This window comes from Sesamum indicum, linkage group LG9, assembly GCF_026168435.1.
Source record: "Sesamum indicum cultivar Baizhima isolate 11 linkage group LG9, ASM2616843v1, whole genome shotgun sequence".
In the NCBI taxonomy this organism is placed as follows: Eukaryota; Viridiplantae; Streptophyta; class Magnoliopsida; order Lamiales; family Pedaliaceae; genus Sesamum; species Sesamum indicum.
In genome coordinates, this window is record NC_142665.1 from 5,360,453 (window position 1) to 5,385,000 (window position 24,548).

At 35.1% G+C, this 24,548-nt stretch overlaps 5 protein-coding genes and 1 non-coding gene across 8 annotated transcripts; 4 read left to right on the forward strand and 2 right to left on the reverse strand.

The window, feature by feature from the left end:
• Window positions 1–2,608, forward strand: LOC105170694 (RmlC-like cupins superfamily protein). Its single transcript, XM_011091571.3, has 5 exons — window positions 1–380; window positions 1,027–1,208; window positions 1,298–1,378; window positions 1,454–1,852; window positions 1,980–2,608. The coding sequence occupies exons 1-5, from the start codon at window positions 62–64 to the stop codon at window positions 2,451–2,453; spliced, it is 1,455 nt and encodes a 484-aa protein (XP_011089873.1). The 5' UTR covers window positions 1–61; the 3' UTR covers window positions 2,454–2,608.
• Window positions 2,609–3,553: 945 nt separating this feature from the next.
• Window positions 3,554–5,944, reverse strand: LOC105170695 (elongation factor 1-alpha). Its single transcript, XM_011091572.3, has 3 exons — window positions 5,806–5,944; window positions 4,607–5,088; window positions 3,554–4,513 (listed from the first exon to the last, which is right to left on the reverse strand). Exons 2-3 carry the CDS (start codon window positions 5,066–5,068, stop codon window positions 3,626–3,628), a joined length of 1,350 nt encoding a protein of 449 aa, XP_011089874.1. The 5' UTR covers window positions 5,069–5,088; window positions 5,806–5,944; the 3' UTR covers window positions 3,554–3,625.
• Window positions 5,945–10,560: 4,616 nt separating this feature from the next.
• Window positions 10,561–13,298, forward strand: LOC105170696 (elongation factor 1-alpha). Its single transcript, XM_011091573.3, has 3 exons — window positions 10,561–10,720; window positions 11,533–12,011; window positions 12,107–13,298. The coding sequence occupies exons 2-3, from the start codon at window positions 11,550–11,552 to the stop codon at window positions 12,992–12,994; spliced, it is 1,350 nt and encodes a 449-aa protein (XP_011089875.1). The 5' UTR covers window positions 10,561–10,720; window positions 11,533–11,549; the 3' UTR covers window positions 12,995–13,298.
• A 566-nt stretch (window positions 13,299–13,864) lies between these two features.
• LOC105170697 (uncharacterized) lies at window positions 13,865–16,116 on the forward strand. The gene is made up of 4 exons (XM_011091574.3): window positions 13,865–14,144; window positions 14,226–14,565; window positions 15,074–15,177; window positions 15,875–16,116. The coding sequence occupies exons 1-4, from the start codon at window positions 14,079–14,081 to the stop codon at window positions 16,037–16,039; spliced, it is 675 nt and encodes a 224-aa protein (XP_011089876.1). The 5' UTR covers window positions 13,865–14,078; the 3' UTR covers window positions 16,040–16,116.
• Window positions 16,117–17,813: 1,697 nt separating this feature from the next.
• On the forward strand, window positions 17,814–19,700 carry LOC105170698 (uncharacterized). 3 transcript variants are annotated; one of them, XM_011091575.3, is made up of 3 exons: window positions 17,814–17,965; window positions 19,101–19,303; window positions 19,407–19,700. In XM_011091575.3, the coding sequence occupies exons 2-3, from the start codon at window positions 19,118–19,120 to the stop codon at window positions 19,497–19,499; spliced, it is 279 nt and encodes a 92-aa protein (XP_011089877.1). In that variant the 5' UTR covers window positions 17,814–17,965; window positions 19,101–19,117; the 3' UTR covers window positions 19,500–19,700. The 3 variants fall into 3 exon arrangements, with proteins under 3 accessions (XP_011089877.1, XP_011089878.1, XP_011089879.1); XM_011091576.3 differs by having other exon boundaries at window positions 17,817–17,965; window positions 19,064–19,303; XM_011091577.3 differs by lacking the exon at window positions 17,814–17,965 and adding an exon at window positions 17,994–18,133.
• Window positions 19,701–20,411: 711 nt separating this feature from the next.
• On the reverse strand, window positions 20,412–21,341 carry LOC105170700 (uncharacterized). Its single transcript, XR_016067195.1, has 2 exons — window positions 20,938–21,341; window positions 20,412–20,826 (listed from the first exon to the last, which is right to left on the reverse strand). It is a non-coding gene; the product is annotated as an uncharacterized LOC105170700 (transcript).
• Window positions 21,342–24,548: the final 3,207 nt, after the last annotated feature.

A 24,548-nucleotide genomic window follows, 5' to 3' on the forward strand; every position in this document is an offset into this window, starting at 1 on the left:
ACTTCACACAAATCTTGATCTACCTTCTGCCGAGGAAAAAGCAACCAACTACACATAATCAATGGGAAAGAGATGGGCATTGATCGCGGCGGCGCTGGTGGCGCTGGTGGTGGCTGTTAGCTGTTACGACGAAGAAGGAGGGAGGTGGGAGGGGGGCGGCGAAGAGGGCGGAACGGGGTGGAGGGAAGGGGAGGATTGGTTCTTGTTGCAGGATTCAAAGCATGTGGTGAGGACTGATGCAGGAGATATGAGGGTGGTGAGCGGGTTTGGAGGCAGATTCGTGAAGAGCCCTATGCATATTGGCTTCATTACTATGGAGCCCAAAACCCTCTTCATCCCTCAGTATCTTGATTCTAGCCTCATCCTCTTCGTTCGCAGAGGTATCTCCTACCTACTCCATCACTATCTGTGTCTGTGTAAATCACACACTCACACACAGACATTATCTTTGATTCATAGTTGATAGTAGTAGTAGCTGATCTTTGGATATTCAACTGCATTTGGTGGAAAGTGGTTCTTTTTTATGATGGGATTGCAATGATTCCTTGAATTTTATGCAATAATGGAGAAACTCGTTAGTTCTTGAAGTATGACAGTGCACTCAACACATGCAGTTACGTTTTTAGATTGCAATTTTTTTCCTTTAAAAGTTGGAACTTAATGGGCAGGGACAATATGTTCAAATTTAGGGGGGTGTATATGTAGATATCATAATTTTCATTTATACGCACTTTTTTTTCTTGATTTTGGGTGGCTGAAGATGAGCATTTAACCTGGATGAACTGAGGGTTCTTGAAATATCACATTGCACTTAATGCATGCAGTTGTGTTTTATGTTGCAAATTTTGGTGTAAAAGTTAGGACTCGGTGGGCAGCCTTAATGGGGCAGAGGGATAAGTGTTCAAAATAGGGGGTGTTGATAGATATCAATAATTTTCAGAGATACACACACCAGAAGTGTAGTGTGTTTTTCTTGATTTTGGGGTGGCTGAACACGAGCATTTAACCTGGAGAAAATGGGTGCAGGGGAAGCAAGAGTTGGACATATATACAAAGATGAACTGGTGGAAAGGAGGTTGAGGATGGGAGATATATACAGAATTGAGGCGGGTTCGGCTTTCTATTTGATGAACACAGGAGAGGGGCAGAGGCTTCACATAGTCTGCAGCATTGATACATCGCAGAGCTTGGGATTCCAGACATTCCAGGTCTTTTAACTCAGTAGTCATTCTCTCTTGAAGTATAATTTTGCAAGTAATTCCATACAATTTATGTTGATTTCTGTCGGTGTTGGCAGTCTTTCTACATTGCTGGTGGAACATATCCATCGTCAGTGCTTGCTGGATTCGATCACCTAACATTGGCTACTGCATTCAACGTAAGCAAATAACAACTCCTAAAGTTTCTGTTTTGATTGAATGGTGAAGTTTAATCAAGTATGGCAATTCGACAGGTGACGGAAGCAGAATTGGGGGAGATGTTGACGAGGCAAATGAACGGCCCAATCGTGTACTTGTCTGATACTCATTCGCCTAGCGTTTGGTCTAAGTTCTTGGACATGGAGCAGAATCAAAAACTGGCGCATATGAGGAGAATTGTGCGTATTAGAGAAGAAGACCTCGAGGCCGATGAGGAGCAACCAACATGGTCTTTCAGGAAGTTCTTACCCTCCATATTTAAGAAGAAGGAGGGTAAGGGAGGCAAGACAGGGAAAGGACCAGACGCTTACAACATCTACGACAGGAAGCCAGACTTTCAGAATAACTATGGGTGGAGCACTGCTTTGGACGAGTCCGACTATTCGCCCCTTAAGCACGATGACATTGGCGTCTATCTTGTCAATCTCACTGCGGTAAGTCCTTTATAAGATCAGTTATTTGGTTGGTTGACTTGGAATCAGTTGGATACAAGTGAATTTAAATTTAGTTGACTGATATGTCAAGATTCTATCAAGCGATATTTGTACTTGTTGAGTGCAGGGATCAATGATGGCACCTCATATCAATCCAAGAGCAATTGAGTACGGAATAGTACTAAGAGGAGCTGGAACTATCCAAATCGTGTACCCTAATGGTAGCTTAGCCATGAATGCCAAAGTGACCGAGGGCAACGTCTTTTGGATACCACGCTACTTCCCGTTCTGCCAAATTGCCTCACGAACAGGCCCGTTTGAGTTCTTCGGGTTCACCACCTCCGCTCGGAACAACAGGCCTCAATTCTTGGTTGGAGCAAACTCTCTGCTCCACACTTTGAGAGGTCCTGAATTTGCAGCTGCATTCGGGCTGAGTGAGGACAGGCTGAACGAGATCATCAATGCGCAGCGGGAGTCAACCATCTTGCCATCAGCCACAGTTGCGCCTCCGGAGGAGGCTGCGTTGGTGAAGCTGCATAGAGAAGAGGTGGCAAAGGTTGTGAGCAGTTTTGGGAATGAGATGGTGATGGGGTTTGATTAGAGGGACTAGTACAGTTTGGTGCCATTCTCCATTTTCGAATTGGTGTTTTTAAATTGTTGTGTGTTCTTTTTGGAAGTTGGGTTGATTTTGTCTTAGCTGGTGTTGTGCACCTTTCGGAAGTTGTGAATAAAACTGGGCTGCTGCTTCTCTCTTAATGCTGAATCTTTCTTCAAAACTGACTCGAACTGAATTTCGCCTACGAATATAGAAGGCAAACTAATTTGGAAGGGAATTTCAAATAATTTCATATCAAAGTAATATAAAATTTATTAATATTTAACGAATTATAACTTGAATTTAACGTTGAGGTACATAAATTTTCGAATTTTAGATTGTCAAATAAATAAAAAAAATTATTATTAAGAATTTAAAATTCGTAATGTCAGATTCGTTAGCCCGATCAGGCAGCGGGATAATCAAATTTGTGACATGCTGGATTTCATAGGGGCTCACTTAAAAATTGGGGACCAATCAAACATCGAACGAACTATGACCTTAGCTGCCAATTTTCAGTGTCCAAGTTTCTTGAATTCAGAGAGAATTCTCACTTTTTTCCTAAACGTCTATACGTGGGTTTTATTCTTTTTGCTTGAAAACTAGAACAGTGATGGAACAAGGCCTTAATTATCCAAAAAAAGAGGTAACTAGCTCTCCCTATTTAACCATTTAGATGCCCAAGTAAACATTGATTTCCACAAAAATCAAATGAAAAATCATGATCAAGACAGAACGAAAAACTAAAGCTACCGTGAGGATTTCTTCCCAAGGTTGGTTTGAAAAATCAAATTCGGAATCTGGAAATGCACAAAGTTCTAGTACACTTTTCAGGTAATATAAGGGGAATTAGCTCAGATAAATTAAAACCACGGAAAAGGGAAAGAATTGAAGTCCAAACCAAATGGTATAAATTAAAGTAGGACCGAAGTCTACATCTCAGCTAAACCTCTAAAACAGAAATGATGGTCTCCAGGAGCTTTCACCACTGCCCGTCAAGCAACAAGGTCCAAAACCAAGTTGCTTCACAACTCCACTATCCTCATCAAGGAGGATAGAGATCGCGGCGAAAACATCTCTTCTCCAACATCAAAACTCAAAAATCGTCCAAAAAAACAAAATTGGAAACTAAAACATTTAAATAAAATGGATACAAAGCAATCCACCGGGAACTGCCTTCACTTGGCACCCTTCTTGGCAGCAGCCTTGGTCACCTTGGCACCAGATGGGTCTTTCTTCTCAACGTTCTTGATAACACCAACAGCAACAGTTTGGCGCATGTCACGGACGGCAAAACGACCAAGAGGTGGATACTCAGAGAAAGTCTCCACAACCATGGGCTTGGTGGGAACCATCTTAACAAGTCCAGCATCACCATTCTTCAAGAACTTGGGCTCCTTCTCAAGCTCCTTACCCGAACGCCTGTCAATCTTTGTCACAAGCTCAGCAAATTTAACAGCAATGTGAGAGGTGTGACAGTCGAGCACGGGGGCATATCCATTTCCAATCTGGCCAGGGTGGTTCATGATGATGACCTGGGAGGTGAAGTTTGCTGCTTCCTTGGCAGGGTCATCCTTTGAGTTGGAGGCAACATAACCACGCTTGAGATCCTTGACAGCAACATTCTTCACGTTGAACCCAACATTGTCACCAGGAAGAGCCTCCTGCATTGCTTCATGGTGCATCTCAACAGACTTAACTTCAGTGGTCAAGCCAGATGGGCCGAAGGTGACAACCATACCAGGCTTCAAGATACCAGTCTCCACACGACCAACGGGGACAGTACCAATACCACCAATCTTGTAAACATCCTGAAGTGGGAGACGGAGGGGCTTGTCTGAGGGCCTCTTTGGCTCCTGAATCATGTCAAGAGCCTCAAGGAGGGTCGGGCCCTTGTACCAATCCAGGTTGGTGGACCTCTCAATCATGTTGTCTCCCTCAAAACCAGAAATGGGAACAAATGGGATCTTGTCAGGGTTGTATCCGACCTTCTTGAGGTAGGAAGAAACTTCTTTCACAATTTCATCATACCTAGCCTTGGAGTACTTCGGTGTCGTAGCATCCATCTGCATAGCATTGTTCTCATATGTTAGACATTGTATCAATTAAACAAGAATCATAAAAGATAGTATCAGCATAACCAAGGTCAAATTTCTAACCTTGTTGCAGCAACAGATCATTTGCTTGACACCAAGAGTGAAAGCGAGCAATGCATGCTCACGGGTCTGACCATCCTTGGAAATACCAGCTTCAAAACCACCAGTGGTGGAGTCAATAATGAGGACGGCACAGTCAGCCTGTGAGGTACCAGTAATCATGTTCTTGATAAAGTCACGGTGTCCAGGTGCATCAATGACAGTGCAGTAGTACTTGGTGGTCTCAAACTTCCACAAGGCAATATCAATGGTGATACCACGCTCACGCTCAGCCTTGAGTTTGTCGAGCACCCAGGCATACTTGAAGGACCTCTTGTTCATCTCAGCAGCCTCCTTCTCGAACCTTTCAATGACACGCTTGTCAATACCACCAAGCTTGTAAATCAAGTGACCAGTGGTGGTCGACTTTCCAGAGTCGACATGTCCAATAACCACAATGTTGATGTGAACCTTCTCTTTACCCATGTTGAACTTTTAAAAAGAAACTGCAACAAAAAAATAAACATATTAGGAAAATGTAAATGCAGGTGTGACAAAAATTGTGCCTTGATGCGGTAGTTCAGTTTCAATCAAACAAGTGGCGAGAAGCAACATAAAGGAATCATATTCAAGTAAAGCACTACTTCGAAAAAACTGTTACTAATCGTGGATAGTCAGGGTTTAATCAACTTTTTCAACTACCATAGTAAATAAAAAAACAATGGACCATCGAAATACAGGAACAAATATCTCATACGAATGATAGATGAACGATATGCACTGAAGCATCACATAGAAAGGCATCCTTGCACCCAGTGTAGTTATCTTTCACATAGAATTTATATTTACCCAAAATAATAATAATAATAATCATTCAACCTAAACAAGAAAAACATATGATATACTTCTATGTCCGCATTGATATATGAAAATCCGCCAAATATAACATTTATGCCTGTAACATTTACGGTTCGGTCAGTTAAACGCATATGGAACTCAGATCTAATAACAAATATGCACACGATAGATCCGAAAGATGCACAGTAATCATGTCTTTATTCAATTTCACATGCAGCCAAAATTTATCAAAGATCTCATCAATCTATACAGATCTAGCACCAGCTCTATGCAGAAATCGCCAATAAATATTGAACACATGAACATTCAAGTACATAAACGCAGAAATTTATACATATAAACAGAGAAAGAGACAGGAGACTTACCTTGAAGAATACGGTAAGAACGCTAAGAGCTCTCTCGCCCGCTGACTGCAGACAGAGTTTGTGATTTGTTAGTGAACGAGAGAGAGAGTGTTAGAAGTAGAATATGAGGTTATATATATGCGGAGCTGAAGGACTGAGGGTGTTTAGGGTTTTTGGTGGACCGTTGGATCAAATGATCGGACGGATAGGAGTAGCGGATGTCTTTTAAGAGCCGCGGATTTAAGCTGGATGAGACCGTTTGCCCTAATGTGCATCGCTTCGTGTCTTTTATGGCTGCTTCTTGTGTAATTACAGTCCTGTCCCTGGGTCTTTTATCAAATTACCAATCCTTTTACATTGATATTCCAATTTTGCCCTTATCTTCCTTTTTTTCTCCTCTTCGTTGCAAGTTGCAAACTTTGAGTAGGAAAAATAGGAATTTCTAAAATTTTTAATTAATCTATATGTACTATTTGTGCAGTCTTTTTAATTTTGTGATTTGGCGATTTATGTGCCTACTTAAATAGCTTCTGTCCGTTCTATTTGGCCACACAAGATATTATGGTCTTTTATTAGTTTAATTTTGGATAAAATTTTATAATTATTTATCTTTATTCAAAAGATTCACAATAATTTTATTATTGTGGGAATATCTATTACGATATATTAGAGACTTGCATGACGCAAAAAGACCTTCACATACAGAAAAGACATTGTGTAAGACTCGTTAGGAGACCTCAAAAAACAATCCTTATGTTTGTTTTCGGTTTTGGGCCATCTCAGAGATGGCCCAAAACAGAAGCAATGTTTGTCATTGCTTGTTTTGCCATGTTTTTGTTTTATTTCTAAGTATTTTGTCTTGTTTCTAAGTATTTGATTTTTAAATACAAATATATTTTATTTTAACCACTTAATATTTTATACGTAATATTTTCTACATTATTGAAATAATTAAAAATTTTAAAAAATATAATATAATATAATTATTCTACGCGGTTAATTCATATATTACATTATTTGAATAATGTATTTAAATTTATCACCTCGAATAGAACAACTAACAAAAAATATTGTTAATCCATTATTAGAGTGCATTTAATTATTTTTAAAAGTGTATTTACATAAATTATTTTTTTTCATTTCCATACATACATAATTAGGAAATAATATTTATTTTAATCCACTCACAAGTAAATAAATTATATATATTTTTATACATATATATATAAATATATATAAAAGAGATATGATTTGACAATGAACAGTATTTTTTGTCTCCCCACTACCCAACATCAAACATAACATACTTATTTTATATTATCTCCAAAAACAAATCCAAACATACACACTATCTCTAACTTATTTTTATTTATCTTTGTTTTTCTCTCTCTATCTCCACAAAATACCCAAAAACAAGTTAAAAACAAAACCAACATAATGAATAACTTTTAAAGATTTTATTGATGACTTTGTATTTATGTTTATTTTGTTTAAATACCCAAGATATTTCGATGATCTTTGTACTTTATGAAAATGACTGCAGTTCTTCCCTCATAAAAGCACCACCCTGTCGCTAGAACCACAGGTTGTCACTGTTTGATTTTGGTACATAGTCAAGAGTACACGTGAAATCATGCAACCTACGGGCATATATAAATATTGGCTATCTTGCATCAGGTATATTTTTTGCTACTTCAATTCTTTACATTTGTTCTCTCAGAGACCTTAATCTCCAAGGTGACTTGGGCATCGAAGAGTCATCGTTAGAACTCCTTCCCCCCTGGCTTTAACACTGTATCATTTCGCAAGATTTACCACACCTCTAAGAGCATATTGGGAGCACTAGAAGTAGTAGAGACCTTAAACACTCATTATATACTTTATTCTATTTTTTAGATACATCATTTATGATAAATTATTTTTTATTTTTATTTAAATTTAGGTAAGTGTATACTTATTTATCTTATCTGAAAAAGTTCATAGCCTCTTTTTTTAAGTGAAAATTAGTTAGTAATATAATTTAAATTTATTTCATATCTAACTATTTTTATATAGATATTTTGAATTGTTTATCCATGACTGTTTTTGTATTATAAGATTTAAATTATTTATTAACTTTAAAAAAAGAGCATAATGGATGCATGCCTCGGCACGGTACTAAGTAGTTAAAGAAAATAATTACATATCACTACAAAATATTAAATACTTCAGTGCAAAAATACTTGTTTTCTATAAGCACAACGACGCCTTACACTCACCAGCAAAGACACCCAATTACTCCTTTTGAAAGATTGGCTAACATACGGTCCATTTTGGCCGGCCCAAGAAGGAATGCAAACTGCTGTTACGTTAAAACTGAAAGGGAATGCAATAGTCGTAAAAATAAGGTTAATTATACTTATACTCTCTCTAAAAATAATGCAGAATTATATTTTTCTTAAAAAAATTTAAAAACATACTTACATTCCTTCTAAATAATTTTTTTACAAATAACTCCATTTCGTTAGAATTTGAATAAAAGTACTGACGTCAACAGAAAAAATTATATAATATATTGAGATTGTATCAGTTCATTGTGATAAGGAGAAATTACTAAAAAAATGTTATAGATTGTATTAATTTTTATTTATACTATTAAATTTTGGGAGATAGATCTATAATTAACAACCATTTTTTGCCAATATATATGTGAATTAAAACTCCCTCTAGTATACTTATTTTTCCACCATCCTCGATCTTTAAAATTATTTTTTCATCAATAAACACGTATTCATGTATATTTGAGATTAATTTATCTAAAGAGTTTTAACTAATTATTAAAAAAATTAAAATTAATAATTTAAATAAAATAAATGAAGCAACTCGTATGTGTTTCCGTTATGATATTTCAAAAACATGTTACTAAATTAATTTATTATTAGCATTTCATGAGATCCCTCATCTTTTCCTATAAGAATGGCACCATATAAGTAGAGGTAAAACAAGCATAAAGGACATGTTTGAGCAGAAAATAGTTATTTGACATGCAATAAGTGAATAAGTCAATTAGGGATAAATATAAATTTTATTAAACTTTTTTTTAAATATTAGCAAACTCGGTGATTTTAACTAACAGATGAATCTATTTGTTAGATAGAGACAAACATAAGGGATATTAGATATAATTTTTTAAATTATAGGCCTACAGGAGATCTAATGTAGTTACATCAAACATCATGAAAGAGCGGTATAATTATCTCTTATTTTTATTTTTTGGGTTACTTACATTTACACCCCTTCTGAAAATGTGAAATTACACTTTAAATTTAGTGGTGTTGTACATAAATGGAGTGCACACCGACCCCGATTCATGCGTGCAGAAGTGACACATGAAGGCGCGTAATATTGTCGACAAGCAATTGCAATCATTATTTGGAATTAAAAATTTCAATGTAGATCATTTATTTTAAATTTGTGCTTTATTTCTATGATTGCATGTGTAAACAATCTCTTAAGGCCTTGTTTACTAAACGTCGTTGGGCTGGATTAGTCCTTTGTTATTTTTTCCTCGACTCTCTAATAACATTAGGCCTCGGTATTGGCCTACATTCTGCTCATCTTGGTGGGATTATCATTTTACTAGTCCATTGCCTGCTTTTCAGATGTCAAACTCCCGATCTTGACCTAAATTTTTTATTCACAAAAAGTCCAATATGTGCAATTCCCACCAAGAACGCGTCTTACTAATATGGCATGCTAATAGAGATGCCTCGTTAGATGAACATATCACCAGAGCATTGGAGAAACCAATAAGAAGTTTTTAAAATAATAATCTACTTGACCGAAGAACCAATTACCTTCCTCTCTCCCCTACTGGCTTAAAGACATTTTCTACTCGCACGGAGCAGGGCCTGGTGCAGTGTGTAGTTGGACCAATTGGTCCGAAATTCGTCCTATACTCGTTCCTTATACAGATCAGGCATACTAAAATTCGAAATATCTCATGATTCTCATTCATCTATACAAATAGACTGGTATGTAAACGTACGACAAGTTCACCACTCCTTATCTAATTCTTCATACTTTGGCTCACGTCTACTAGTTTTCTACCATCTTTAATTCAATTTTGCTTAATTTCTATTTAAAAATATTACTAATTTAAACATCAATGACGTCAGTACATTTTTTTTTTCTAACTTTATTCTTCAAATTTTCAAAATTTTTTAACTCGATTCTTCGATTTTATGGTATTGAAACTACAGTGGGCATCAAAATCAATAATAAAGATGCCCATGAAAAATCAAAATAAAGAGGGGTGGATGTATATTGACTAATCTAAAGGAGATATAGGTAACTTATTCCAATATTTATCCTTTTTCTTTCGAATTATCCAAGAAAAAAAAATTAAAACTAAAGAAAAAGAAAAATATTTTTTCTGAGTTATTTAATTATACTTATATTATGAGTTTTAATAATAAATAATTATATAAAAAAATATATAATTAATAAAAAACTACTATTATAATAAAATAATAATTATTTAAAGAGATGATTATTTATATTTTGATGGGATTCGAATTTATAATATATTGATGGTAGTTTGAGCGAAAAAGAATCTTGGACCACAACAATTATTTTACATTAAATAATGCAAAAGAAAGAGGTGAGAAAGTGGACGAGTGATGGCTGAAGCAGTAGGACATAAAATTAATAAAGAAAAACCAGATACACTTTTAGTTTTAGTACAATTCTATCCATATAAAACCTTATTTAACTCGAGATATTCGGAAAAGATCCAATGGCATTTGTGTAAATTACTACTGCAACAAGTCTCCGCATAAGCCCTAGGAACGCTTTATAAACCCTCAGATCCGCTTCTCCTTTCACTTCTCTGAATCATTCTCTGCGACTAGGGTTTCAATTCGAGTCTCAATATCTGCTCATATCTGAAACAAAGGTTAGATCATATCCAATTTTATTCAGTTGCATTTGATTTGGGTGTTTAATATTTTCATCGTTTCTTGCGTTTGTAGTTTGGTTTGTTAATTGTTGATCATTTGTTCGTTTTGGATCGTTTGAAATTTTATTTCAATTGCATGGATTTTTCGCTGTTCAAAATTTTGCAAGCCTATGTGGTTTGCGATGCTAAGTATTCATCGTTCATCTGATTGAAAATCTTAGATTGAATTTTTCTTGCTTGTTTGTTGCGGTTTAAATCGATTTTCTCTCAGTATATGTAAAACGTATGATCGCCGTCCTGTCTTGGAGTAGATCATTACATTTCCTGATCTATGAAGCTGATCTGACTAAATCGTGTCCTTCGTATGTTGTCGTGTCTTATTACTTACTTTCCATTGCGCATGGTTTGTTGCGTAAGAGACTTTGGTATCGCCTTATGAATTGTTTTCGAGGATTGATTTGTTGATGAAAAGTAACAGTCTTGTGATAACCTTGTAGGTCTCTGTTTGATCTGCGCTTGTACTGTAGTGTTATATTTTTGAAGAAGCATTTTTCCTAGTAATGTGGTGTGTTTGTGGTTTGATCGTCACTTTAGTGGGCTTGTTTACGGAGGGATAGGATGTGATGTATTCTGTCCCTCTGAGAGTCATCGATGTATGAAATTCTGGTTCTTGTATGTGATCTTCTTTTGATTACTTTCTTGTTTTCTAACTGGAAAAACCATTCGTTAGTTCTTAGCACCCAATGTATACTATATAACTGCATCTTTTTCTTTGTTTCTAATGAGACCGTTTACTTGTCTGGATGCAGTTCTCAAACATTTTACCATGGGTAAGGAGAAGGTTCACATTAACATTGTGGTCATTGGCCATGTCGACTCCGGAAAGTCGACCACCACTGGTCACTTGATTTATAAGCTTGGTGGTATTGACAAGCGTGTCATTGAAAGGTTCGAGAAGGAGGCTGCTGAGATGAACAAGAGGTCCTTCAAGTATGCCTGGGTGCTCGACAAACTCAAGGCTGAGCGTGAGCGTGGTATCACCATTGATATTGCCTTGTGGAAGTTTGAGACCACCAAGTACTACTGCACTGTCATTGATGCACCTGGACACCGTGACTTTATCAAGAACATGATTACTGGTACCTCACAGGCTGACTGTGCCGTCCTCATTATCGATTCCACCACTGGTGGTTTTGAAGCTGGTATTTCTAAGGATGGTCAGACCCGTGAGCATGCGTTGCTTGCTTTCACTCTTGGTGTCAAGCAAATGATCTGTTGCTGCAACAAGGTTGGATAATTTGTACTTAGTCACGTGAAAGCTATTTTGTATTATCTCTTGTTTAATTGATGCAATATTTAACATATGAGAACAATGCTTTGTAGATGGATGCCACCACACCAAAATACTCCAAGGCTAGGTATGATGAAATTGTGAAAGAAGTTTCCTCCTACCTCAAGAAGGTTGGATACAACCCTGACAAGATCCCATTCGTCCCAATTTCTGGTTTTGAGGGAGACAACATGATTGAGAGGTCCACCAACCTGGACTGGTACAAGGGCCCGACCCTCCTTGAGGCTCTTGACCTGATTCAGGAGCCCAAGAGGCCCTCAGACAAGCCCCTCCGTCTCCCACTTCAGGATGTTTACAAGATTGGTGGTATTGGTACTGTCCCTGTTGGTCGTGTGGAGACTGGTATCTTGAAGCCTGGTATGGTTGTCACCTTCGGCCCATCTGGCCTGACCACTGAAGTTAAGTCTGTTGAGATGCACCACGAATCAATGCAGGAAGCTCTTCCTGGTGACAATGTCGGGTTCAACGTGAAGAATGTTGCTGTCAAGGATCTCAAGCGTGGTTATGTTGCCTCCAACTCAAAGGATGACCCTGCTAAGGAAGCCGCAAACTTCACCTCCCAGGTCATCATCATGAACCACCCTGGCCAGATTGGAAACGGATACGCCCCAGTGCTTGACTGTCACACCTCTCACATTGCTGTTAAATTTGCGGAGCTTGTGACCAAGATTGACAGGCGTTCCGGTAAGGAACTTGAGAAGGAGCCCAAATTCTTGAAGAATGGTGATGCTGGATTTGTTAAGATGATTCCCACCAAGCCCATGGTTGTGGAGACTTTCTCAGAGTACCCACCACTTGGTCGTTTTGCTGTCCGCGACATGCGTCAAACGGTTGCTGTTGGTGTCATCAAGAGTGTTGAGAAGAAAGACCCAAGCGGTGCCAAGGTGACCAAGGCTGCTGCTAAGAAGGGTGCCAAGTGAACCTTGCTGGTTCCTGGGTCTGCCTTTAGTGCCAGTAAACTTTATATTACTAGTTTACTTCCAAAAAACATTTTCCGTACTTCCTTATTAGGTCCATTTTATTGCACGTTGTGTTGTAATTTTCCGCCTTGTATGCTGGGCAGCCATTCCCAGAATTGGGTGCTTGACAGGCGGTGGCGGAACGTCTTGCATTATTTTTGGTTTGTCTTTTTTGTTCTGAGATGCTGTCTTTACCTGTCAGCTTGGAGATATGTGATTTATTTTCGCGGATAATTATAATTAAACTTTTTCATTATTGTCCCAACGCCTCATTCTCTTCATCTCTGAAATGTTGTTGCTTGAATTGATTGCTTGTAGGTTTTGTTGCATTCCAGTTAGTAAACTGAGTCTTGGGAGTAGAGTATTGGAACTGTTCAGTTGTAGAAAAAGCTAAGGTTTCAGTATCGTGTCTTACCGTGTTGTTCTTATTTTGCTTCAAAGCGTATATATCCATTGCCACCTTTGAAAGGAAATGTTGAAAGATTGTTTGTGCAGTCAGTGTGAATTATTAATCACTTCTGATATTATATTTTAACTGACATTTTGATAAAATTATAAGTTTTAATCCCACAGTAATTGTTCTTTATTCAATTATTTTGTTATATTTATTAAATATATTTTTTAGTTTCTTCGTTGATTTCAAAATCCAATGCAAAAATGTCACACATGTCAATATGGATTTGAGCATAATAATAATGATAATTAAAAAAATGGAATGACCACAAATTGTGTTTGAGACGAGTTTATTTAATGATTTATATTTTCACGAAAACCTGATTCTCTTAAAAAGCAAAAAACTATTGACAACTTAAGTAGTGTTGATTACATTTCATACAATGTTGCCTGAATTACTTATAGTTACAGCACAAGAAAGAACTCCCCTGTTACGTGAAGATCAAGAAGTTTTAGCCCTATTATACAAGGAATACGCATCTTCTCCACATATATATATCATAAATTAACTCCTCATCACTAGAAACTCTCTTACTCAACAACACACACACATACACACACATATCCCCCTTGATAACTCAGACAACTCACAATGGATAACCTGATATTTGATCAAAAAGCATACTCTGAATACATGGACGACTTGAACTACAGCCAGGTTTGTTTTACATATTTTTTCAACTATTTCTTTGCTGTTCTTGTAGTTCTTCTTGCTTAAATTTTTCGTATATGATTTCAGGGATTCTATGTGACGCCCGGCAGAGATGGTTCTGTATTGGTGGGGCGCATCAGGAGAGTCGGGGAATATTCAGGCGACCTCTACCGTAAGGCGGAGCAAGCCGCCAGGTTCGCGGTGGAGGAGCACAATAAGGAGGAGGGAGAAAAGGGGTTGTTGAAATTCCTCAGAATTGTCAATCTGAACGTCGAACCCGCCGCAGCAGCAGTGTACTACATAACCATGGCGGCGGCGGATTCCGCCGGCGAGACATGCCACTATCAGGCCAAAGTCTGGGAGAAAATCAACACTGGGTACAAGCTGCAGATATTCAGGCTGGCTCCATACTGGCTAAAATTTTCAGGTAAGACCGCGTTTGGCTAAATTTATTTAAAATATTTTATAATACTTTTAAAAATAAGTTATATATTGAGATATTTGAATAAAAATAAAATTATAAAATTTATAAATAGTAATTTTACAATTAACATATTAAAATAAATAAAGCTTGTTGTTATTTTTAAAAGGTAAGTTATGAACTCTTTCCTCAAAAAAAATTATTAGACACGTACTAAAATTTTATTATAGGGTAAACATATTGACGCCTCTTATATAACTAAACCAACACAATTATCCTTTACAAAATTACAAGTACACATCTCGAAATTGTAGTTGTAATTATAATTATACCCTTATTTCAGTTGCGAAATTTCACACAAATACCCAGATTAAATAATACTACCAACCCTCGAGGTGTGTAGTTACAATTCTAAATGGCGTGCTGCTTATTAAGCAGCTGTTTGAATTGATTAATTTAAGCCATAATTTATGATAATCACATATATACTATAAATTGTGGGTTGGTATCGCAGATAAGCTTGCAAACAACTTCTGCTGTATTAGGATTGATAAGTTGATGCCGTGGATGAATGAGAGCTATATTTACTACAAGTGCTTCTACAGAGCTCACAAAGAGGTAATTTTTCCAAGTATTTTTATGATTTGGAGGACTTCAAATTATTTTATAAGATTTTGTATAAAAATTTTAATAGTAGACTTATCAAAATCAGAGGGTAAGATGTATAATCCAACATATAAAGAAAATATAGAAATTTTCAACTTACGAATATATGTAAATAAGCTTTTTTCCTCCCGAAACTGGCCTCATAAGTAGGATTTATTACTGGTGCGTATATATTATATCGAAAAATTCTAATTCAAATCGGGTCTAATTAAATTTGAACTAATCACACGATAAGTCTATAATTTTGTTCTGTGAATGGTTCGATTTAATCAAACTTAGTTTGCACTGGATTTTTTTTCATATTATACAATATTAGTCTTCTTCTTTATTTGCTATTTTGGAATATTTACAACTGTTCAAAATAATTGTTTACCAGTTTATTGCTAAATGTTGAAAACAAACTTGAAGATTGCAACTTATGCTTTCAAACTTTTTAAATTAAATATATTTAACCCAAAAAATTATAATTTAGTAGCTTCCTACCAACTTCTATAATTTATTATTACAATTATAAAAATATTAACCTTCCCCCCCCTCCCCCCAAACACTTTAAATATTAAGTTATTTTTTCAGGTAAAGTTGTTGCAAAAACACCCCATTTAATTTATTTATTGGAGACTAAATTAAGTGCTTTCATGGTTGATTTCAGCTTTTGGGTGTTGAGGTTGTTCACAATGAGCAAAGAGGGTCTGGCAGAGGTGTTCTGTGGTTCAAAACTTGGGCAGAAGCAGAGAGTGTGGTGAATAAGTATGCAGGAAAAATGATGCCATCTACCAATATGTTCTATGAGTTTGATCTCAATATTTCTCCTTGATTTTTTATTTATGATATAGTCAACATTTAGCAGTGCACATTAATTTTGTTATAATGAAGGTTCCATAAAGTCCAGGACATATAATCCCTATGCTTTATTATGTTAATATATACTATTGTTTGACATAAGTACAAATACATTCTCGTTGTTTGAAAAACTATAAGAACCTCTGGAGTTTACTGACATCTAATAAATACACTCTCGTAACAGTCCATTATAGGTCAATATTTGTAAGACGATCGTTAATGCTAGAAAAGTATTTGTAATTTTTCAAATAAGAGAAGGTATTTATAATTATAATAAATTTTATAGGATCTCGTTGGAATTTACATATATATATATATATATAATTTCTTTTTTATCAACTTATAGGGTGCATTAAGTCTTAGTTTGCTTGGGTCGATTGGTCTGAATATTTCGTCTAATCTGATTATAATTGAAAAATACCCTATTGATATCTTTCATTTTATGATCTGTCAATATGTAGATCACACAGGATTGGACTTCACATAAAATCTAAGCACGAGTGTTAAAAGATTAAGCAATGCGATAATTCCATAGCTTTACAAGCCATTTTCTTTTATTTTAATTATGTCAAATCAATGGTGATGAGTTAGGTTAAAAAAGGAAAGGGAAAAATTATGAAATACCATCAACAAGTTTGAGGTTATGAATTCAAAATTTATTAGATGTATGGATATTTATCTTTTCTTATATGAGATATGGTAATTTATTTGTTCTTCATATGATTTACTTACTGATGTTATGTATTCATTTAATCAATGTATTATTGAAAAACAATAACTTTTTTTTGACGTCTTGATTTGTTAATTTGTGTGAAAAGATGTTAAAAAAAGAAGCAGAAACAATGGAGGGTTGGTTATAGTTACCATCACTCTTTCTATGGATTTTATATTATTAAATAAATAAGGTAAATTATATTGACATTTTTTCATATTAGATTTAATTACATAAATATTTTTTGACATTTATAAAATTATATCAAAATTTTATTTGTAATTACAAGTACACTTTCCATTCAATAGAGAAATTCTACATAAACATTCTCAATGTAAAATACACCGACGCCCCTTCAAAAAGTGTATCTGTTAATGCTATTAAAATATACATTTGTATGTTGCTACTGGATACACTAAAATTTATTTCTCAATGCCACAAAACATTGGTCTATAGTTAATAAACTATAATGAATTTAGATTTCAAAAACTTTGAAGTATGAGATGCAAAAAATGGTTACCATTTGGACGTTCAAATCAACAAAAAAAAGTATAAAATAAATAAAATTCTTACATAAGAAAAAAAAATGTGTGAAAAATAATAAGCTCGTATAAAAAAGTTTGAAGTAGAGTGAAGAAAATGGACTAAAGTTATATCTTCCAAAATTTCTAATTTTGTCCAAAAAGTTAATAGGCTGAGATCTCAAAGAACAAAGCTTCTGGATTCTCTTCAGATTGGTTGGGCAGATTCTATGAACAATTTTCTGATGCTCTATTTGGATTGATGAATTTAGATTCGAGGAAAAGATTTTGAAATTTATCAATATTTGATAAAAATATAAATGGGGTTTAGCTGGTTGGCCCAATCATATTATTAGGCTATGTGGTCCGGTTCTTCAAGTGTACTGGGCTAACGGGCCTTCTTGGGCTTCTAGAAGAGGCCAGAGGTATCAGTGTCCATATATCAAATTGAAATAGTAAAGAGATAGCCCAGAGCCCATTCTTCCTGGGCCTCTGGGAAGATGGAAGCCCGTTATCAACTGTAATTCCCAGATTCGCTCATTAGCTCTTTGCTTTGCAATTCTATTCCAGCAAGGACTTCAAACACATCTCCGTCTTTTCTCTTTGATTTCTACTAGAAAGGGCAAAAGGGAATAAGCGTCATCAAATTTCTCGTTAGAGCTTACAGGTGTTTTAGTTTTCCATCATATTTGGTGTTTTTGCTCTTTACTTAATGTAATTTTTGGTGTCATTCTTGATTAGTTTGAATTTCATGTTTGGCGTTTTTTTTAACTTTATAATCTGGGAAACGATCATCTGAGTTTGATCAATTCGATGAAAGAAAGAGGGCAAGAGGGTGGGTGTTATGTACTTAACGTTCGTTTGAGTTTGAACTCCTGTGACATTTTATCAAGCAGGTTGCCGTCTTTGTTATCATGGAAGAGTAGAAGACCGAGTTTCGGAATAAGCTGAACTTGTTAAGCCCATATAAGTTGTGTAAAAAGAGATTGTGTGTTTCCTTTTGAGCCTAATCTGAACAGAAAGAAATATAGGAAATTCGGTTACTTAAACTGAGTTCGAATAGTAAAGGTGTATTTGCGTATATTTCATTTTTGTTTGTACTGTATAGACTATGTTTAGCTTTTAGAAAATACCCACAAGTGATATAATGTTGGACAGGTTCTCTGAGTTTAGCTGTAGCTTTGTATGTAAACTGATGATTGAGTAACTAGTATGATGAGCTCAGAGCTCTCAACATGAATATTTATTCACATTCTTATGCCCCTTCCATTGGTTCGAGGAGTTTTATGAGAAAAGAAAATGTTGGGGTAAAGGAAGAAAAAAGGTAAAAAATGAAAACTGGAGAAAACAATAGGGAGAGGGTGGTGATGGGTGGGTTGGAGGAGAGATGACCAAATAGGCTTTTATCGCATTTTCCTCACCTTTTTCATGAGTAAATGTAGTTGTACCCCCCTGATGACAGGATTCTTTTCCATTTAAGTATGCTTCTCCTTATCAACAATCAACCAGAATTGTTTTTCTTAGTGGCTTTTGTTGGTACTTGGTGGTCTTGCCCCAGTTTAGTAACTTGTTTGATGCTTAGTTCATGTTGCCTCTTTCTCAAAGAAAAGTTAGTAAAGGTTGCGGAGGTTATGTATTTAATGAATTCATCTATTTTCTATTTTCCCACCTAGTTGTCAAATGGTACTTGATGTCTTCATTAGTCCTTAGTGTGTGTTTATTTTTTCGTATTTTCCCTCTTTTCACTATATTCTTCTTTGAACAGCTTTACATGTCACTGAAAGGTGCTAAATGTTTTATAGCTACTGTATAACCATCAATGGCGACTGAGAAGAGCCCAAATGAGAAGCCATCATCTGCAACTCCAACTCCAACCATGGCTTCATGCCGGAAGAAGAAGAATGAAAATGCAACTTTCCTGGAAGATGTAAAGGATCACATCGATGAATTCATCCATGCTTCTATGGACGAACACAAAAGTTGCTTTCAGAAGACAATCAAGAAGGTTATGCAGACTCTTAGTTTTAACATTCAGCAGCAGTAGATTTGTGCTCTCTTCGTATCTGATAGATTAGAGCTGATGGTCACCCTCGATGTTGTTTCCTTAGATGTTCGGCATGTCAAAAGTTGTTGCAGAAAGGAGTTTAGAGACTAAGGAAGTGGAAAGTTATTTGCCTCTCCAAACGACGGTGGCTGAGTAAGGTGTCTCTAGTCTTTCTTGCCTTGACCTTACATCAACTCTGTGCTACGAGCTTGGCACCAGATTTAGATATGTGTGGCTCTCTTAACTTCCTACGATCATGCATATGTTAATTATAGGATTTGGAGTATCATTTTGTCTTTGCATAAACCCATGGCACTATATGAAACTGGAATTGTATGAAGTAATATGATTTTTGTAAGACTTTCCTTTTATTTGTCCTAATTAGTGACCGGATTGCTAGCTAGCATGTTATAAACTCCCAAGCCTAACACAATGGTGTACAATAAAGCTGTTACTACTCTGAAGATAAAATCACATAGCTCTTGCATTTACGTATAAATTTTTATACAAATTTCACAATATCATCGATGAGTGGCACCTTTGTAAGGCCCATTTGTATGCAATAATCTGGTACTTAAGCTCCATATGAATGACTAATACCACATGGAATGATGTGCTTTTATGAAGTAATCAATATTTGCCTCATGAGGATCATGCAGCTGATTAGGTATAGCCGTCTCTAACATTTGGAGCTCATAGACATGACCTAAACGGTCTATTCAGAGGTTGAATTAATCAGTTAGATGATTGTAGTCGATAGAAGTGTTCCCTGTCATAATTGTCAATTATGATGATAATTAGATCCTTGATGTGCGTGTAATAACTGGCAATGGATTGGGTCAAACACGTATGTGTTCTTGGACAACTCAATTGCAGAGCCAAACAAGAGATAAGCTTGAATATTGCCAGAATGAGGTCCCAAACAGCCCTTCAGGTTATGGGGGGCAAAAATCTCTATGCAAAAAATTTGATCTGGAGACAACAATAATTGGTTTTGCAATATGTGGCGTTCTGTTTAACACAAATAAGAATGACCTTTATATCTATCTCTTCTCCGGACCCACTAAAGTGTATTATCTGTGATCTTCATACACATTGAACAAACTAGAGTCACTGCACCAACTGTTACATAGAATTCCCCAATATCAACCACAGATACAGAAAAAATTATACAAACGGAAAAAAACAAGAGAAAGAAGATAGAATTGGGAGAATCCATATCAAATAAAGTAAGCCTGGAAACTAATAATACTAATCAAATCCTAAGTTATAGCACTCATGCAGCCTTGGCAGTGCAAGCCAGAGAAATGCATGAAAACTCATGTATTATAACAGTACCGTCCTCAGCATCATTTTCATCAGTATCAGCTCCGTCGCCTAATGCCTCTCTCTCATGAGCTCTGCTCATATCCTCATATCTCTCCATATTCTCTTGAAACCACATCTTCTTAATCTCCTCTCTTCTTCTTTCATGATCTGCTATCCTACACACACGCACACACGTATATCAACCATGAAAATTTATCAAATCATGAGCATGCATTAGGGTGTATGTGTGCGAAGTGATAAAATAAGATGGGGAAGAGAAATATTACTCTTTGGAACGAGCAGGAGGATGATAGATCCCAGAAAGGCAGACTGGAAGCCCACAATTGTTCATGATTGATAGCATTTCTTTCTTCCTGGATACAATATTTAGATGAAGTGAGTGGGAGAACTTGGAATCTTTTTACTCTTTTAGCGGCTCTTCTGCAATTTGGATGTGAAGTTTTGGGGTTCAAAAGGGATATGATAAATTCATTAGTCGAAATGAAGGATGGACTGCAAGAGACATTAAAGGCACTCTGATGAGTAGGGGACATAATAAAGACTGAAGAGGAAAAAGGTGCCATGCTTCCCCAGTCCCTTTCACTTCATAAAGATGAAGGCGTGATGTGTGAATAGTTTTCCTTAGGCTTTTGATGTTGGTGAGTTTGCTCCTTTCTCGCCAAATAATGAGTTTTTTTGATGTAAAATTTATGTATCTTCTTTGGTATATTCTATGCGTAGTTATATGATATAGAATAAAGTGAAAGATTTGTAATTGTATGGTTTTGTGGGAAAATTGCATTTTAGTCCTATAATTTAGCTCGTTTCAACGTAGTGTTATTTGTTCCCATTTTCTCATATTGTGCCCTATAATTTGGAATTTTTCTCGTTTTTCAGTGCTCATGTGACTTTTTTGTCACAGGGCCGTTACTCCTGCACGTGTTTGAACTAACGACCCATGTCTTTTCCGTTAATTATTTGATGGAAAAGTCCGTAAGGACCAAAAATGATAAACTCTAACTTACGGGATGTAATGTGAGAAAATCATAATAAATGAGATTAAATTGGAAAAGGCCATAACATATGGGATCAAAATTGTGATTTTCCTGGCATTTGGTTTTATTTTATTTTACAAAAAAGGGACATGTATGGATGGCAACAGGACGAGTTTGGGGTGGGTTTGTCCGAATTTGAGGCTTGCCCCGGCAAGGATCACTCGACCCGCCCCTCAAATTCACTAAACTGCCCCCAGCTTGCCCCGCATTACTTTTTTGTTTTTTTTTTTTAAATTTCGTATCTTATATAAGTGTCTCAAGTTGTATAATAAAAAATTTATAAATAAACTTTGATGTAGGTAATTACATATTAAAAAGTTAAATTGAATAATACAAGAATACATTTAACTAACTTTTTTCATCTTTTCAATAAATAATATCATTTAAGTATTTAAACATAGTTTTTAATCTAAAATAAATTGTATAATACAAAGAGTATATTCAACTAATTTTTTAGTTTTCAATAAATAATATCATCTTAGATGTAGGTAATTTAACATAATTTTTTATCTACAATTAATTATATAATAAAAATAATACATTCATCTAAGTTTTTTATTTTTCAATAAGTAAAATTTAGATACTTTAACAGAGTTTTTGATCTAAATGAATTAATATAATACAAAGAATACATTCAACTCATTTTTTATTTTTTCCAATAAGTAACATCATTTTAAATTTTTAGGTACCTTGACATAGTTTCTATTACCTAAAATGAATAATAAAATACAAAGATTATTTTTTCGATAAATACTATCATTTTAGATTTAGGTAAATTCATGTAGTTTTTGATTTGAAATAAATTATTTAATACAAATAATATATTTAATTAACTTTTTTATTTTATCTATTTTTTATATAGAGTTGGATATATACAAATTTGTTTAAAAGTTTATATTTAAACTAAAATTTCCTAATAACTATTATCATATATGTATAATAAATAATAAAAAGTTATTAAAAAATCAACGTACTCCAAACCCATTCCAAACCCAACAGGGTTCTAATTTGTTGGATCCCGTCCCGTCAAGAAGTATATCAAACTCATCTTATTTCGGACGAGTTGGGGACATGATAAAGTAGTTTTTGAATAAATGGAAATAATTTTTTTAAGATATATTTAAATGCGAGATGAAATTGCGATGATTATGGATAATTCAATATGTAAAAAGTGTTGGATAAGAGATAAATGTGTAATAATGATAACTAACATAACACATTTTGAGAGAAAAAAGGTGAAGCGAATGTTTTGGGATACTTTTTTTTTTTAAATAAAAAATGTAAAAAAAAAATATTCAAGGGCCAACATGCAAATATAACCACATGTCATTATCTCAGGATGGGTCCTGCGAAGACCCGGCAAAGAGTCGATTGAGATCCATGACCTTGGAACTTCAACTCTACTAATTGAATTAGGCTTTATTAGCACATTATTTGATTTTTGGATATAATATTTATAAAAGGATAGACGATCTTGATTTGGGCTGGCCATCTTTTGCCACATTCCATATCATCATGACCCTTAACTCCTCCTGTCACAGTTTCATTTGGGTCAGATCGGGTTCGGTTTGATTTGGCCCAACAAAAAAAAGTATAGAAACCGTGGGTCTGTTTAGGCATTTTCCTTATGTTTGGGGGACCTTCTTGGAATTATGCTGATATTACCCTCATTCGATATTTTGATGTGGTGGCTTCAAGAAAAACTTCAACCTTCATAATAAAAAGATGATCACATTAACACCTCCTAAACATAAATTTAATTATATATCATTTGTAAAATTATAAATATACCTTTTTAAGTTGTAAATGTAATTATACGTATACTCTTCATCCGATAATAAAATAGTAGATCAACAATCCATGAAGTACATTATATTGACAACACATTAATGGTGTATTCTTAATTTTACAAAAAGACAAGAGAGTATTCGTGTACTTAGACTTAATTATAAAAAATGTCGACGTAATTTACTTTAAATATATTAGTTTCGACGAATTATAGATCAATGATACGTATGAAGACCTGCATTGCAATCAACCATCTTAGATCTTCATTTACACACTCACTTCTATATTTTTTTTTCCCATCGCAAAAAATGTAAAAATATTGGCAATTTTTTGTTGTCGCATTTGTTGTATCTACACCATAGATTTTTATCAAAATAGAACGGGTAAATTATATTGGTGCATTTTAGATTAGAACTAATTATACAAACACTCATAGTCTTTTACAAAATTATAAATACAACCCCTATTTGGGGGCCAAATTTTAAAGTACATCCACTATGGTAAATTCAATCAACACCCATTTTGGAGGTGTACTTGTAATTTTTTGAAAAGTAAGAATATTTTTATGTAATTTGATATAATTTAAGAAAATATAAATGTACTTTACCCAAATAGATAATAATTGAAATAATTGACATCAAACAATTGATGATACCTTAATCTTAATTAAAGAAGGACATCATTGATATTGCGGTGGTTGTTGCAGATACCTATCAGCCATTCATTACTAGACCATGACATTTCGAAAACCAACAAACCAAATTGTGAACCATAAAAATTTCTGGTGGCGCTTCTACAATTAATTGCAAGTGTCAATGTCTTCTAATACTAGTTGCTGGCGTTTGTCGGGTTTGGTTTAATTATTAATAGATATCCTATTATATTTACAATTAGGGGAAAATGCAATTCACCTTTTATATTAAGAGAAATGAGTTATTTATCCTTTATAAAATATAAAACAATAATTTATATTCTTATGTTATGAGAAATAGAGTAAAATACCCCTATAGGTCTAGCGGTGCATTATACACGACCTATGTGCATCTGATTGTAAA